Source organism: Lutra lutra, chromosome 3 (genome assembly GCF_902655055.1).
Source record: "Lutra lutra chromosome 3, mLutLut1.2, whole genome shotgun sequence".
Lineage (NCBI taxonomy): Eukaryota > Metazoa > Chordata > Mammalia > Carnivora > Mustelidae > Lutra > Lutra lutra.
The window spans coordinates 73,789,197-73,806,462 of record NC_062280.1 but is presented as its reverse complement, the minus strand read 5'-3'; the positions used below and the strand labels follow the sequence as shown (position 1 = coordinate 73,806,462).

The window sequence follows — 17,266 nt, the reverse complement described above, 5'->3', positions numbered from 1 at the left end:
TTATTGCTTGAAAGGCAGTTCAATGCAACCTGCCATTACTGGTCTTTGAAAAAAATCTAAGCAAAAATGGCACATCTTACCTATTAATCTTAACCCCTTCCCAATCCTTGGTACCTTCTATACAATCCTAAATTTAAATCAACTATAACATAGGTCCAGTTTTTGCAAAACACTCATCTCCAAGATTTAGTCTATGAAGATACGGAAGATTCCAGTGTTTTGTTGCCTGAGTATCATTTCCATTCTGAAAAACAAATTTACTTATTTTGGTAGAAATTAAATTCACCCTTGCTGAGTTACTTTGGAAGTCAAATATTAAAACAGGATTATAAGGTACTTAAAGCTGCAAGATTCGAAACCACTGCATATATTGCGTTGTAATCAAAATGTGTTGCTATCCTAACAGCTCAAATTCCTCACAGCTTCAACTGCATTTACTATGCTGTTATTAACACTAAGAATCTAAATACTTGTGCTATGAAGTTTTCCTAAAAGTCACAATTCTCAAAGCCCTACCTTACAATTGATTACTTTGCTCTTAACAATGCACCACTGAGGTCTGACAAAATCTCATGCTTTTTCCTCCCAGCCCATCACACCACAGTAGACTCAAGCAATCCACTGCCTTGGATAGGGGTGGGGAGGGGAATTCATCCAACATCTGAAACCCTGTCCCCATCTCTCTTCCTGAGTATCCATAACTTTGTATTTTTTCCCCAAAAGCTCAGATTCCTCATCACCCCAACATCTCACCTATTGGTATTCAAGACTTACATCCTTAAGTAATAGGCTTTTGGTTTATTCTTCTAACATGTATTTCTAGTGTCATGTATTTATTTTCCACTGAATAGAATCCATTATCTTTAACCACTATATAAAGGATCATTCCAAGTTTCCTGTTATTTTACTAATGTAATATTCACCTAAGTGTTTAAATCACAACACTGTGAAGCAACAAAACAACACACACATTTCTAAAAATATTTTAATGAAAAAGTTATCTTTCTGTAAACATCTCATTATACTACAAATGAAACATTTGAATCCATTACAGACCACCTCTTAAGTCTTAAAAATCAGGATAAAACATTGAATTTAAAAGTAATCTTGAATATTATATAGGCTAACAATCCTTACATCACCCCTGCATTAACTTGCGAATCATTCAACTACTTGAGACATCAATTACTGGAACTTCGAGAGACTGTCCATAACTAGAAATGTTTCAAGTTGTAACTTACATAGTGGAACTCTTAAACAAGCTTATTTCAGTTGTTCAGATCTTTAAATGATCTGTATTACCCAATTTTCTTCAAGATTTCACTGTGTATCAGGTTATTTTTTTTTTAAATGTAGCGTGGGAAGCAGTTAACATGTGAGATGGCTTGACAAGATCGATTGAAATGTTTTTCTCAACCATTTCCCCCTCCTTAGAACTTTTTTTTTTTTTTTTACTGGTACTATGACTGAAGAGCACATTTTCAGGAATGACAATGGAACTACATTTAAATAAAATCAATTTATTTTGTAAGAAATGAGATGGACTGTGAAGAAAGAACAATGCCTTTTTAAAAAAATGTTTCCTATCTTAATGTAACACTACAACCACTTAGTAAAGAAAATTTATTATCAAAATGCTATTACCTTCTTCAACACTTCTGTGTAGAAATTCAATCCTGATTTAGGTACAGAAACAGAGCCAACCAGTCATTTTCCGAGAATAAACTGACGAACTAAATCTACTACGTATGAACTTTATAATTTAGAAACTGCTTTAAACCTGCCCCAAACAGGGCTTGAACTCATAAACCCAAGCAAGAGCTGCATGCTCAACTCTACCAACTGAGCCAGCCAGGTACCCCTAAAATCTCAACTTTTAATAAGCCCTTTTGGGGCAGCAATAGCCCTTATGAATAATCACCAACTGATACGAATACGAACTCAGGAATATTTTAACTGTTCTTTGGGAAATCTTTTAAAAAGGGAATAGCGTAATTAGGCCCCTACTACTTCTGGCTAACTGGTTAAAAAGAACCAAAAATGTACCCTATTCAAGTAACTCCCTGAATTTACATGCAAGAGAATTTGAAGCCACTATAATGAAGACCATTTTTCAATCTGTATCACCTGGCAGTTTTGGAAGTTCATTCTAAGGTGTTTTTCAAAGAATGAGGATCGGCAGCTTAATGCTTCTGTTACAAGTGTCCTGCTTATTACCTTACTCCTCTTATCAAAAACTAACTTTATCCTAAAGACACCAAGAATAAATCGTATACATGGAGCCGTATCTGACTCAAGATACCCATGGTTGTTGCCAGGGCCTAAAATTGTTTTAAAATGTGTTGGATGTGGTTCTCGAAGTTATCAGCTGAATAATTTTGCCAGTGTACCTAATGGTTTGAAAATATGTAATATGTATTTGTAGGGAAACAAATGGTGTCATCAGCTTTTACTGTGAGCTACAAACCTTACCCAGCCAGAAACCTTCGTATTTAAGATGGTAGGAAAGACATTCCTCATTTAGGCAAGAAGGGTTCTCATTCAACCTGCAAATCAAAAAGATTACTCTTACCTTGCTTTACAAAAAATTACTCTTTAATTAGTGAAAAAATTCAAATTCAAGCCTTACCTAATGCTTATTGCCCTTCCTTGCAGGTCTAAATGCTAGACCTAGTGACTGTGGCAACTATCTCTCATTGATGTTCCAATAGGCGAAGAGCTCCTTCCTGCTAGACTTTCTTCGATATTTCAGTTGTAATAAGCAGATTTAACTAGCTTTTGGAAAGTTGCTCACTATCACCATAGTATCTTATGCCTTCACTTCTCTGTAGTTGAAGCTCTTGCTGCTGCCTTGTCATTCTTTATTTATGCTGACTTGTCCATACTCAAAAGGCTGCTGAAGTCCTGTCTTAGTGAGTCTCCTTTGATCCAGACTGTGCTTAAAATGCACACCTTAGGTCCTTTAAAGCTGGTTAAATCGCTCTCCTCATGGCTTACTTTTCCACACTGTTCACAAGAACTAAGCTAATACAACTTATAAACAGGTCACATACACAGATTTCACCTGCTTATAGGTTGCAAACATCAACTTACTGAAAATATTTTCACTATTAAACTAGTTCCAGAACATAAAAAGGTTGTTAAACAGTACAATTAACCTCATATGCCATTAAAGGATACTGTCAAGGTTGTGTCAAACAATTTCACAAACATAAAAACAGGAAATGTTAATCTCCCCCATTCCTTCAACCTTTATTATATGAATAAAAGAACTTGAGACAATTTAGCTCAATTTTAATAAAATGTTTCCCAAGCAGTACTTTGACCAGGTACCCAGGTTTAAGTTATGAACATTGACAGTGTCCATTTATATAACCACATTTGAAGTTGTTAAAGACTTAACCATTTTCTAATATTAGCCTATTTTCTACGCTGCTTATTCACATATGTCCATTAACAAATGGAATGTTGTCTGTTACATTTATTGGTTTGTGAGTGTTTTCTGGAAAACTGCAGTATCTGTGAAGACCGATTTCCATGCTGGCATTGCATGCATCCAAATATTAATAATGCACAGAGGCACAGAATTAGAGCAACAAGAGAGCATATTCAAACACTAGCACGCCCCATTCCCCTTTTTATTGCTTGTTTTGCTTAGTACTTCTGAAAACAAAAATAATCTTGAATTCAACGTTCAACTGCCAAAGAAAGAGAACAGCAGAGCACATAACTTAGGGCTCGAATGAAATTGTAAGCACTAGCTGGCGCAAAACAGTAGACATTGGTGTTTATATATGACCTTATCTGAAACTCTTCTCAACCAAGGTCTTCCAAACCAAACTGTTAACTCATACCAACACGATTCAGGTTCAAGCATACACATGGATTAACAGTGTGTTCTTTTGGATTTTAAGTGAGCAAGAACTCAGACTATTCAACTTTGAATTCAGTTCTGTGGGAAAGTGAGAAGCTTGTACTAAGCAACTGTGCTACACTTCTACTGCAGTGAAATCATTTAGGATTTTATCTAGACTGTCCTTGGTTTTATCCAATAGAGAGGGTACAAACAGGAAAGCATGCCAGCCAGTTAAGGGTTCAACAATGCATGATTTTTATTCTCTTGCTTCTGAAAGCTTGTATCAAAAAAATATATATATCAAACCAAGGAAAATAACTGAAGATTTATGGGCCTCTTGTGCTTTGAAAACGGGAAGAAAAAAAAAAATGGTAGCCACTAATTTGCTCAGACACAGCACGCTTAGTGGTCCTGTATTTTTAAATTTTTAAGAATGGTTTTTAAGTGAAAGGGAAAACATCCACTGCCCCTTTCCAGAATTTAAACAAAGGGCAGTAGACATTCTTTACATCCAAATAAAACTATGGCAGTTCACATGTGACCAAGGTGAAATGTAGAATGGAGATGTACTAAACATGGCTAGGACTCTTAGCAAAACTAACACACTAAAATCATATAATTACATTTTGAAAGAAAATGCACAAAAACCAAATAGGAATTTTGAGATTTTTTTCATTTGAAGGTAAATCTTAATGCTATTAAATTCACAAGTATGCTAATTTAAATACCCAATTCTATTTATCTAAAACACACATTGCAAACATACAAATTATCTATTCTCTCCACATGTCAGAGCCCATTCATTTCATGGTTTGGAAATGCGGAGAATAGATTCCCCTTAAACTGCAAGTCAGCAGGTGTTTCTTTACAGTTAACTTTAGCAAAATTCATACAAAATAGTAATTAACAATGATCTTCTTTACTTGTTAACTCACAAGGAAACACCTTCAAAACTGCATTTTGTTAAAGTTTCTGTACTAAAATGTAGAAAAACTGAACTACACAAATATTGAAAAGTTAAAAATTCCTTAATTTTTTATTCCTGGTACCACTACCACAATTTACAGGGCAATATACCTGATGTAATGAAAAGAAAAAGAAAAAGACAAAGCTACAACAGATAAAAGACCTCAGGAATGTACATCTAATTGACACTACATTGCATTAATCAATAGCTGCACTTTTTGCAAACTGTGGCTATGACAGTCCTGAACAAGAAGGGTTTCCTGTTTAAGCTGCAGTAACTTTTCTGACTATGGATCATCGTTCCTTCTGTGGCAGATTTTTACAGTTCCTCTAATGCATTTGGGACGACTGTCTCAAAGTAACCTGCAGCTTTCCTGACAAATCCTCGCTCTCTCTCCTGCTAAGAACTGTAGCCTGTTGAATAATACAGGATAAAAAAATTATTACACTCAGTGAACAGTTCCACATATTCTTTATCATCATGATAAAATTTTAAAGATACCTACCCTTTTCTTCTGAAAATTTTTTAGAACCTTCTGCTACCATATCCACCACTTCCACCACCAGAGCCATAACCACCTAGAAATACACAGGTTTTTAAAAAAATGTATTTGAAGTCTTTAATTAAGAAATCTATAAAAATTTTTAACCAAAAGGGGTAGGGGGTGGGGAGTGGAAGAAAAGTACTTACCACCATAGGGACTGCCCGAGCTTCTTCCACCAAAACTGCCCCCCTTCATGGGTCCATAATTTGATTGCTGTTGTCCACTATAATTTCCAAAATCATTATAGTTCCCACCACCACCATAGTTACCTGAAATTACAAAAGTTTTATTGTGGTTAACTTGCACAATTATTTTCTTTTCAATATACTGATTATCTTTCCACAATCATGACATCACTCTATTACAAGTCGACCCTTTGAAAACCATATACAGAGGTACTGACTCCACAAGAGGACCACTAGCAGACCTCAGGCATTAAGTAGGAAGAGAGGATATAGAAAGTGAAGATGGTCCAGGAAAAGCATATATACAGATAGGTGCCATCTTTCGTCCACATCAGATGCCGACACCCTAGCACACATCCTTGCCTTCCTACCACTATCAACAACTATACTTGACCTGCCCTAATTTGTACTAGCACAACTTTTCAGTCAGTGACAAAGAAGGTATTCTAAATTGGCTGTTAAAAAAAATTTTTCTAGGGGTGCCTGGCTGACTCAGTGGGTAGAGCATGCAACTCTTCATTTGGGGGTCATGAGTTCAATCCCCATGTTGGGCATATAGCTTAAAGATAAATGTACCTGGGGGGGGGGGGGACACCTGGGTGGCTCAGCGAGTTAAAGCCTCTGCCTTCAGCTCAGCTCATGATCTCGGGGTCCTGGGATCGAGCCCTACATCGGGCTCTCTGCTCGGCAAGGAGCCTGCTTCCCTTCCTCTCTCTGCCTGCCTCTCTGCCTACTTGTGATCTGTCTGTCAAATACATAAATAAAAACTTTAAAAAAAATTTTTTTAAATAAAATGTACCTAGGACATTAAAATTCCAAGTACTTCTGTTCCCTGAACTCCAGACCACACTCTATTCATTTCAATGTGTCTGCACATTCAATTTGATGTTCCCATTTGTCCAATTTAAAAGTGCACAGAATCAAAATTCTAGCAATAAATACATTACTGAAAAACATCCATTTCAATTACATAAAAATGTTGAAAAATTAGAAAGATGTTTAAAAATTACATAAGAAATGTATGACCATAAAAGTACGTTCATATTTTACCAATTTGCTAAACAGACAGCAAAACAAAAAAATTCAGTTTTATCATTCATCTTTTTAGTATTTTCTAGTATTACTATTTGACCAAATGTTGCATTTTAACACATTTTGAAATATGTCATAAACTATAAACATCTTGAACATTTAAAACAAGTGAAAGCTTACCACCTCCAAAATTTCCTCCTTCATTGTAACCATCGTATCCTCCACCACCACCTCCATATCCACCTCCTTGGTTTCCATATCCTGGTCCACCACCATAGCCTCCTCTACTACTGTAACCAGGACCACCACCATAGTTGCCACCTTAAGAAAAATGGAAGTCACACAAAAACATCAATGTGTGAAGTCAAGTTACTGAACTCTAATTTATATTACAATTGATCAACTTGGAAATAAACCAATGACTTAATTTAACACTCAAGACTAGTTAACACCTCATTAACAGAGCATCAAAAACCTGGGCTAGGGGCACCTGGGTGACTAACTCCGTTAAGTGGCTGCCTTCCAGTCAGGTCATGATCCCAGGGTCCTGGGACTGAGCCTTACATCAGGCTCACTGCTCAGTGGGGAACTGCTTCTCCTCCTCCCTCTCCCTTTCCCCACCTCCCCTGCCTGTGCAGTCCCAAGCAGCAGCAACAGCAGCAGCAGCAAGGCCTAGATAGGACGGAGTTTAAGACGAATGCTTAAGTATCCAAAAAAAAAAAAAAAAAAAAAAAAAAAAAATCGTTCTAGTTTTTTGAAATTTAATGTTACAAGTTTAAGGGGAAAAGTCTACTTTAATGTAGTCAAGCCATGCAAATTATAACTGAAGTTAAAAATATAAACAAGTATGTAACTTTCCATGAAGTATAGAAACAAAATCAAAATATCAAATACCCATTAAAAACTTACCATCACCTCCAAATCCATTATATCCACCATCACCTCCTCCGTAACTACCTCTGCTGCCACCACCACCACCACCATAGCCTCCTGAGGAAAAACAAGGTATGAATTAAAAACAAACATACAACTTACCAATAAACTTCAGGTAGACACAAGCTTAGATCACCCTCTTACCTCTTCCACCAAAGTTTCCACCACGGCCAAAGTTACCACCACCTCCAAAGTTTCCTCCACGACCCATGAAGTTGCCAGATCCACCTCCACGACCTTTAAACAAGGGAAAGGGAGAGCTTTAAAAACCTCACAAATGCCACTCATACCTATTCTATGTGTATATATTGTCTACTCACCTCTTTGTGATCCAGCAGACTGCATTTCTTGTTTAGAAAGGGCCTTTTTCACTTCACAATTATGCCCATTAATAGTGTGGTATTTCTGAACTAAAAATTTTTTTAATCAAACAAACAAACAGAAGTTATTTGATGTTTGGAAAAACACATCATTACATAACTTATTAAATATCAAGAAAGTAGTCACTTCAAGGATGAGGGAGTGTTCCAGAATGTCATTTATGAAAACTAAACCATATGCTTTATAGGCTATTAAATGCAATACAAAATGATAACGCAATTTGGCAAATCTAACATAGCACAAAGGGACCTTTCTGTATTCTCATTCAAGTTCCAGGAAGTTTCTACTTACCAACAATTTTATCAACTGTATCATGATCATCAAAAGTTACAAAAGCAAATCCTCTCTTTTTTCCACTCTGCCTGTCTTCCATAACTTCTATGGTTTCAATCTTGCCATACTTTTCAAAGTAGTCTCTCAAATTATACTCTTCTGTATCTTCTTTAATACCACCAACAAAAATTTTCTTCACTGTTAGATGGGCACCAGGCTTTACAGAATCCTACAGATTAAAAAATTAGTCAAAAACCAAATTCTCCAACTATCTCACATATTACACAGCATAATATTATGAAAATACCTCTCTAGAAACAGCTCTCTTTGGTTCCACTACACGCCCATCAACCTTGTGTGGTCGGGCACACATTGCTGCATCCACCTCTTCAACACAAGAGTAAGTCACAAAACCAAAACCCCTGGAACGTTTTGTTTGGGGGTCTCTCATCACCTATAAAACAAAATTTTAAAGTACTGAAATACATCTGTACAGGCCCTACACCCCTTAACAACCTTTTTTGTTCCTTTAGTAACTCACCACACAATCTGTAAGTGTACCCCATTTTTCAAAATGTTCTCTTAAACTATCATCTGTAGTTTCAAAGCTCAAACCACCAATAAACAGTTTTCTCAACTGCTCTGGTTCCTTTGGATCATGGCCCTGAGGAAACAAATACATTTTAATTATTTCTTTTACCAGGTGAATTGCAGAGATGCACAAGTCTTTAATCTGCTACAAATATTTAATAAACTCAGTATCAGATTCCTGCACCATTAACACTGTCCAATTAAAAACTGGAGTAAGACCACACACCAACTGATGAAAGGTACCCAAATACCCAAAAAAATCTACATAGCCTTACAAATGCCAATATCACTCCAACTACATTTAAGTCCAAGAAAATTCCACAATCAAAAGTCCCTTAACTTTGGACTACAACTAAAGTGTCTGGGGGCAAATTATTTTAGAAGTTGCTACTGACAAACTACTCTTTAAGTAAGAAAACAAGCTGCTGTAAAAGTAGTGTTCTATCCATACCATTTTTCATGTCTTCCCTCATCAGTCTACACTTCAAACATTTAATGTTAAACCACAAAACTGAAGTATGTAACTTAAAGATTCTGAGCAGCCAATTTTTTAAAAATCCATCACTTTCAAGCATATCAAGGTTAAAACAGGTATTCCTCAATTCAAGGCTAAACCAGCACTCTTCCCCCACCCCCCAAAATTACAAAAAGACACCGACCAGTATCTTGATAGCTTTCTGTAACCAATCTGTTTTAGGGTATATACTGTAAAGTTACCTATTTGCACTTGTATCACACGGCAAAAATTTCAAAAATATACGATCACAAAAAGGGCAAGCTGCACTTATATTAAATATAGTATATGTTTTTTGACAATAATGGAGCACAAGAGAAACAGATTTTTAAAAATTAAGATATGGCCTGAATTGTTTTGCAACTGAATTAGCTCCTCAGTAAATTAACTGCCATTTAATGCATGCATTAAGTATAGTTCATCCAAAGTCCTTAAATAAAGGGGCTCACATTTACATTCTAATGTCTTCGTGTGTCTTCCAAAGTAGAGATGTTAAGGCATTTAATATGAAAACACCCACATGCTAGAAAAAAATGTTAAATGATTAATAGCCTAAAGCATCAATTCACTTGGTCTCATCTTTTCAAATCTTGGTTAGTTGTAATTAATCGATAGAACACAGAGATGACAGAATACAATTATAACCCACATAAAATTATCTCTAACATGAAAAATTCAACTGTGGTTGCAGTCCTCTCAAACAAAAATCCAAGAAAACTACAACCAGAGCCGACCCACACGACGCGAAGATACGTGTAATTCTAAATAGTTTAGCAAGAATGGCAAATCAGAAGTATTTTAAGGCACCAAACTTTTAAAAAAATCTCGTACTGTCAACTGGGTACTGAGAAGAAAAAAACAGGATAATTAAAATTCTCGTCGCCTTAGAGATCTACAAGGACTAGAAACGCGCCGGCATTAACTTCAGCGAAAGCAGTAGGCCGCAAGATCCGAAGCCATTTGTGGCATTTTCTGCCGGGCCGCCTCCTCCCGCTTCCTTCCAATCCCGCGCTCTCTTTCCGGGCGGCGGAGCGAGGCGGCGGCCATTGCGGCCCAATGCGCCATTTCGTAACGCGGCAGCGGATCAATGTCAATGTGGCCGCCGCCCGCCTGCTCGCTCGCCCGGATGTGACTGCTCGTCCCCTCCCCTCCCCCACCGCCTCCTCCCAACCGCTCCCGCCGGGGCCCGCCATGCCGCCCTCGGCCTCGAATCCGAGGCCGCGCGGCCGGCGGGCCCAGTACCCTCCGCAGGTCTCCCCAACCACGCAGCGCCTCCGAAGGGCCACTTGTGCAGCCGAAGGAGAAGGCGAGGAAGGCGAGGGGCCCCAAGGCGGCCTCTGAGGCCCGCTCCCCTCCCCCCCCACCGCCTGTCTCAACGCAGAGCGCGGGACGGCCGATCCGGTCCACCCGGCCTCCCCACTCCCACCGAGCTAGGTCCCCCATGCCGGCCACTACCCATCAACCCCCCACTCTCCCCCTAATACCTCCTCCCCCCGGCGGCGGCGGCGACGGCCGGAGTCGGGCTGGGGGCGACCGGGCGGCGGTTTTACCTCCATTTTGAGACCGGACTCGCCTCTTCCAACTCGAGTTCAATATGGGACCGAGAGGAAGAGGCGGGGCTAGTCATCACGTGACGCGCTTTCCGCGCGCCGCCGTGCTGGTGGGGGAGGGGCGAGTTGGGAAGGGGGCGTGGCCAACTGGGCGCGAAAAGAGAATGGACGAGCGGGTTGGCCGGCAGGGAGCGGGGGCGGGCCGGAACGCGGGAGCGCGCGCGCCTCGCCAACTTCCAGTGCGGTGCCGCCCTTTCCGCCGTTCGCGCCCGGGCGGCTGCGGTGACGTCAGGTCGGACTCAGCGAATGGTGAGCGCCCACGTCTGGAGAACGCCTCGTGACCGCTCGTCACCGGAGAAAAAGGCCTTTCTCTTTCTTCTGGCGTTTTTTTTCCCCTCCCCCACGTAGACCTCTCGGTATTCATTTACGAATTCATTTCTTTCCCGTGCCTGAATAAAACCCCATTTTTCTCTCTTGTACTTAAAGGTGCAGAAAAGCCCTCTAGGCTTCTCGGCATCTCACACGTTTCCGGATGCCAGAGACCATTTTCTTTGCGACGCCCACTGTGAGGGCTGCACTGAACGTTCTTGCGACCCCGACTTAAATGAATCAATGGGCACCTTGGAAAGGCCTCAGAAACGCGGCTGACTGAAATTTCACCCTTAATGAGCTGAGGCAGAACTGGTCGAGGTCAGTTCAAGTACTCACCGAACTCAAGAAATCTGTCGCCGCTGTTTACTGTAAACTCACGGTTACTGTGGCAAGAGCTGAAGCAGCAGTTCTCGCGGATTTAATATAAGGAATGATTCACAAGATTTCTAAAAGGATGGACAGATAGGCTCCCTATGCGCGAGTGGTTTTTACTTTAATGTTTCCAACTCGGTCTCGAAGTATAAGGAACGAGATATAGGGTTAAAAACCAGAGATATAATAATCCTTGATCTAACCAAGTAATTTTAAATTATTCGATCTTGCTGAGCTTTACTTTGCGTTTTTTTTTTAATGAAAATGGGAGTGAAATTAGGTGATCGCCGACACCTGTGAGAACTGTAAATTAATAATCCAGGGATTCATGTTTAAACAAAGGTACTGATTAAAGTGACCACAATTTGCAAGTCTTCTCTGCCGTGCTTAGAAATGCCCTGTGTTTTAATGTAGCAGTTTGTAAGAGCAGCTTTTTTAGATTTGATCAAGCCCTCCCTTGGAAAGATTAGAAATAAAATCATAAATATTATAAATTGCTTGAAAAAAGAGTTTGTGTTAAATGGAGAATGGAAAAAAAAAACAAACAAAAAACCAAATGGGGAACGATCGGTTTGGAGTTTGGAAAAGGGAAAACAAAGAGTAAGAATTTGTTGATATTCATCTATCACTGCCAAACGGAACAGGTGTTTTCTTTGGGAGACATGAACAAAAAGTACTCTGTTCTGCGGCAGAAACCAGTCACCAGGCCTTAATATAACTTGAATGAAATAACCCTCCAAACCAGACTCCACTTGTTACTATGATTCCAAATCAAAAGCGAACCATTAAGTATTCTTATCTGGTACTCCTGATAGCCACAAACAGTAGTTAAGACGTTCAGAAAAAAGTATACCCTTAGTGATTTGTTTATACATCAAGGCTTTTTGACTTTGATTATTGTGATGCATAGTCATCATAACTTAATCATGCATAACTTAATCAATACTGAGTACTTAGGAAAACACAAAGTTAGGGGCGCCTGGGTGGCTCAGTGGGTTAAGCCTCTGCCTTCGGCTCAGGTCATGATCTCAGAGTCCTGGGATCGAGTCCCGCATCGGGCTCTCTGCTCAGCAGGGAGCCTGCTTCCTCCTGTCTCTCTGCCTGCCTCTCTGCCTGCTTGTGATCTCTCTCTGTCAAATAAATAAATAAAATCTTAAAAAAAAAAAAAGAAAACACAAAGTTAAAGACCTTAGGAAGATGGTATCCACACCAAGGTACCTAAGAGGTGCTTCAGAGGTGATCAAACAGTCTGATCACTTGGCTTCACTATAGGGAATGTTTGTCTAGATGTTTCCTAACCAAGTTATTCCTAATCAATAATAACAATCATAATTTGCTATAATTCTTTCTTTTTTGAATTGTATTAAATTCTTTTTTTTTTAAGATTTTATTTATTAGAGAGAGAAGGAGGAGAGGGAGAAGCAGACTCCCCGCTGAGCAGGGAGCCTGATGGGGGGTTTCATCCCAGGACCCTGGGATCATGACCTGAGCAGAAGGCAGATGCTTTACCGACTGAGCCACTGAGACATCCCTGAACTGTATTAAATTCTTATATTCATATGAGAAATGATGGGAGATGTGATAATAAGTACTTCATCCAGGAACATGGTATGTCAGTCCATTTATTCTCCTCTTTTGTCCTTCAGTAAATATAGATTCCTCTCTGGATTTGTCCAGGTTTGTTGTTCATCCAGACTTTGTGATTTTTAGACATTAGCTATTTTTTATGCTTTTGTCTAAACTTGCCCTCCAACCCTGCAGCCACATGGTATCTCATACAAATAGCCATGCTGGAGTTCTTGACCTTGTTGGATACAGACTTGAACCTTGGCTGCTGTCTATCCCTGTAATATATGAGGGGAAGGCAGGGGACAAGGGCCCTAGGGTGAGATGAGGTGGCAGACACTCTTCATAAATAAATTATATCAGAGCCTCTCAGCTTCTTCCATATCACAACACATACAGAAAATGATAATTTTTGCATAGCACCCTAGGTTACATAAACAAGATTTGGAAGCATCTAAACAATGGTTAAAAAAAAATTCATAGCATTATCTTTAAATTACATAGTTATAAAATAAATTACAGTGTGTTAGAGAAGATATTAAAAATTACATTTGAATAAATCAAATTTTTCCACATTTTTTAATGATCAACTTGAACTTGTTTCTGTGAATATATTTTCATACTAGGTTCTATGGTTGAAGTGACTTTACGCAGTTTCTGATCTAAACTTTTTTTTTTTAAGATTTTATTTATTTATTTGAGAAAGAGAGAGTATGACGGGGCAGGGGTGGGGGTTGGTTGGGAGGGGGAGGGTCAGAGGGAGAAGCACACTCCCTGCTGTGCAGGGAGGCGGATGTGGGACTCAATCCTGGGACTCCAGGATCCTGACCTGAGCTGAAGACAGTTGCTTAACCAACTGAGCCACCCAGGTGCCCTAACTTTTTTTTTTTTTTAAGATTTTATTTATCTATTAGAGAGAGAGAGAAAGAGCACAAGTGAGGGGAACAGGCAGAGGGAGAAACAGGTGCCAGGTTGTGCAGGGAGCCCCATGTGGAGCTGGACCCCAGGGACCTGGAATCACGACCCAAGCCAGAGGCAGACACTCAATCAACTGAGCCAGCCAGGTGCCCCTGATCTAAACTTCTTAATGATAAATTTATCATATTCCAAATCGTAATTATCAGTGAGGGACTCTGATCACATAAGTGGGTGATAAAATATTTCAAACTATTTTATATAAACATTCAGAATTTACAATTATATTTAAAGAATAACAACTCTTCCTTTTCTTTTACTGACACATGTAATATTGCAATTTCATAAGATAATGCAAAAAGATTTGGAACCCAATAGTATTTTTTTATATCTGGATTTCCACATTGAAACTAGCCTTCAGAACATGCATGCATTGTCAACAGTTAGCCAAAAAAAGAGTGCATTGCTACAAATGGTAGAAATAGCCACACTATGTTAAGAAAAATATTAAGGGCATTGCCTAGAGTTGAGCCCACTGGAAACCCCACTCTGCCCAGGGTCCTCTTTTACCCTCAAACAGACTGCCCTTGAGACTGTGTGCTCTGCCCCTTGGATATCTGGATCACACACTCAAGAATTGGCTCCAACATCTCTCTGATCCATGATGGGCTGTGAAGTGCTTTGCATATGGATGCCCATGTGACAGACATCTCCTTGGCCATGCACATTCAGCAGGACTATAAGTGCTGGTTGTTGTCCACAGTGCTTGCTGCTGGTTTGGCATATGTCCCAGACTGCTCTGCATAGGCTGCTCTAAGGAGACCTAAACAAGGTGGCTCATGGCCTGAGGTAGGGACCCAGGGAGCTCTGGCTCTCCCTGACCCCTCTCAACTGCCCCATTGCAGGAGAGGTCAGTTCCTTAATCCACATTCAGGACACCAACATGCCAAATTTCAGTAGTTGTAAAGCACTACCTAGATTGTGTGCCTCGTTTTATGAATGAGGAAGCTGTTCCACAGACCAAGGAGTTGATTTTTTCTGAGATTAATAGCAAATTATGCCAGAGTCAGAACTAAAAGAGAATGGAAATTGAAAATATTTTGTGTTTTTTTTTTTAAGATTTTATTTATTTATTTGACAGAGAGAGAGAGATCACAAGCAGGCAGAGAGGCAGGCAGAGAGAGGGGAGGAAGCAGGCTCCCCGCAGAGCAGAGAGCCCGACGCGGGGCTCGATCCCAGGACCTTGAGATCATGACCTGAGCTGAAGGCAGCGGCTTAACCACTGAGCCACCCAGGCGCCCCCCCCTTTTTTTTTTTTAAAGATTTTATTTATTTATTTGACAGAGAGAGAGAGATCACAAGCAGGCGGAGAGGCAGGCAGAGAGAGGGGAGGAAGGAAATTGAAAATATTTTGGAAGGAGGAAGGTAATTCTTAGGAGGAATTGTGGGTCTACTGTAAGATTTGTTATCCACCACTATATTCCAAATGTAATAATAGCTTTATTTTCCTAAAATCTTGGTTTTTAAATAAGGAGTATATAAAGTAAAACATAAAACAAAATTCCATTTTTATTTCTCTAGACCTAATGAGTGCATTAAAAATATACGAATGTGTATGGGGCATCCAGGTGGCTCAGTCAGTTAAATGCCTGCCTTCAGCTCACTCAGGTTATAGTCCCGGGGTCCGGGGGATAAGGCCCCACTCGGGGCTCCCTGCTCAGCAGGAGTCTGTTTCTCCTTCTTCCTCTACTACTCCCCTTGCTCGTGTGCACCCCGTGTAGAATGTCTTGTCATACACCCATGAGGCTGTCCCTGGTGCCTAGTGTAGTGCTCTGTCTAGAGTAGGCTTCTTGGTCTCTTAAGCAATTTGTTCACTTTTCATTTTGTGATGTATCTACACTTCCTCATCAGCCCCTCGGTTCTTAAGTGGTCATAATCTAGTTCGTGCCTCAGGCTATGAAAATTCTTTCTTCAAAGTCATAAATGATTATCTAACCATTGAATTAATTTTTCTAGTCTCGGTGTTAATCCTTTTTACTTAGTTTAGGCTGCTTTAACAAAATACCACAGACTGGGAGAATAAAAAAAAAAACTTATTTTTTACCATTTTAGTCTGGGAACTCTATCAAGGGTGCCAGCCAGTATGCTTGGGCTCTTGTGAGAGCCCTCTTCCTGACCTGAGATGGCTGCCTTCTTTCTGTGTCCTTACACCAAAAAGAGAGAAAGAGAGCTAGCTCGTGTGTTTCTTCTATTTAGAAGGGCGCTAAACCCATCATGAAGACTCTACCCTAATGACTTGTCTCCTAAAGGTCTCATCTCCAAGTACCAACACATTGGAGATTAGGGTTCCAACATGAATGTGGGGGCAATACAATAATCAATCCATAGTATATCTCCCTAACCTGGGGATTGACGATACTGGCTATCCCTCCTTTTGGTAGTCTCCTACCTTGTCTTAATAAAGGACATTGATTCTACCCTTCACTGTTCTCTCTGCTCCCTTCTGGATCCTTTCCTCCATTTCCTTCTCCCTCTGTTTCCATGAGATTTCTAACACTGAGAATCCTCAAGGAATCTATCTGTACATGCTTCTCAGGTTAGAGTAGTGGTCAGTTCTGATAAGTGTGTTGAAATGATGGGATAGATCACAACACCCTCCTCCCCAACACACACACACACAAACACACTCCCCACAGGTGGGTGAGTTAAAGGATGAGGTAATTTGATACTGAAAGTAATGATAAATGCACACTGATTATGCTCTCTCCCAGACAGGTCCCAACTTGGAAGTTTGAAAAGGCTAAAAGTCTATGTAATAGGTCTTTTACAAACATTCCCTGCACTTCCCCTTGTCACATCTTGTGTAATGGGTATCTGTGATTTCACCTGCCTAGCATCTAGTTTCCTTCTAGTAATCGCACTCTGATTTTCTTATGGAACTACCCACTTCTCATTCTTAGACTATAGGGTTCAGGGGGAGCAGCTGATCCCAACCCTGACCGCAGAAGCCCCTTTTGACTTAGGCCTGGCCAATTGGAACATTGTATCCCTTTGTAACTTAACTAAACAGTTTGCTCCTTGCTGAGTTACAAATAAAGAACTACACCAAATGGAGTTGTCCACAAAGGAAACTTTATCTGCAGCAAGTAAGGAGATCACAGGAAATAACTTCCAAAGCTGTAACTCCCAGGCAGGAGTGAGTGGGTTCTTTTTAT

The 17,266-nt window shown here is 39.9% G+C and overlaps 1 protein-coding gene across 5 annotated transcripts; it reads right to left on the bottom strand.

Annotated features, from left to right (window-relative positions):
* Positions 1-967: 967 nt before the first annotated feature.
* Positions 968-10,925, bottom strand: HNRNPA3 (heterogeneous nuclear ribonucleoprotein A3). 5 transcript variants are annotated; one of them, XM_047722270.1, is made up of 11 exons: positions 10,761-10,910; positions 8,713-8,835; positions 8,479-8,625; positions 8,190-8,400; positions 7,838-7,927; positions 7,662-7,754; positions 7,494-7,574; positions 6,765-6,905; positions 5,514-5,636; positions 5,329-5,401; positions 968-2,546 (listed from the first exon to the last, which is right to left on the bottom strand). In XM_047722270.1, exons 1-10 carry the CDS (start codon positions 10,830-10,832, stop codon positions 5,349-5,351), a joined length of 1,134 nt encoding a protein of 377 aa, XP_047578226.1. In that variant the 5' UTR covers positions 10,833-10,910; the 3' UTR covers positions 968-2,546; positions 5,329-5,348. The 5 variants fall into 5 exon arrangements, with proteins under 5 accessions (XP_047578226.1, XP_047578228.1, XP_047578225.1 ...); XM_047722272.1 differs by lacking the exon at positions 968-2,546 and adding an exon at positions 3,278-5,236 and having other exon boundaries at positions 10,827-10,925; XM_047722269.1 differs by lacking the exon at positions 968-2,546 and adding an exon at positions 3,278-5,236 and having other exon boundaries at positions 10,761-10,916.
* Between the last annotated feature and the right edge of the window lie 6,341 nt (positions 10,926-17,266).

Excerpts from the sequence above, each read along its gene's own strand:
- HNRNPA3 (XM_047722269.1), bottom strand. The coding sequence starts at position 10,832 with ATGGAGGTAAAACCGCCGCCCGGTCGCCCCCAGCCCGACTCCGGCCGT. Across the intron at positions 6,906-7,493 it reads TAATGGATTTGGAGGTGATG|GTGGCAACTATGGTGGTGGT; the intron begins GTAAGTTTTTAA and ends ATTTTTCTTAAG. Across the intron at positions 5,402-5,513 it reads CTCGGGCAGTCCCTATGGTG|GTGGTTATGGCTCTGGTGGT; the intron begins GTAAGTACTTTT and ends GTGTATTTCTAG.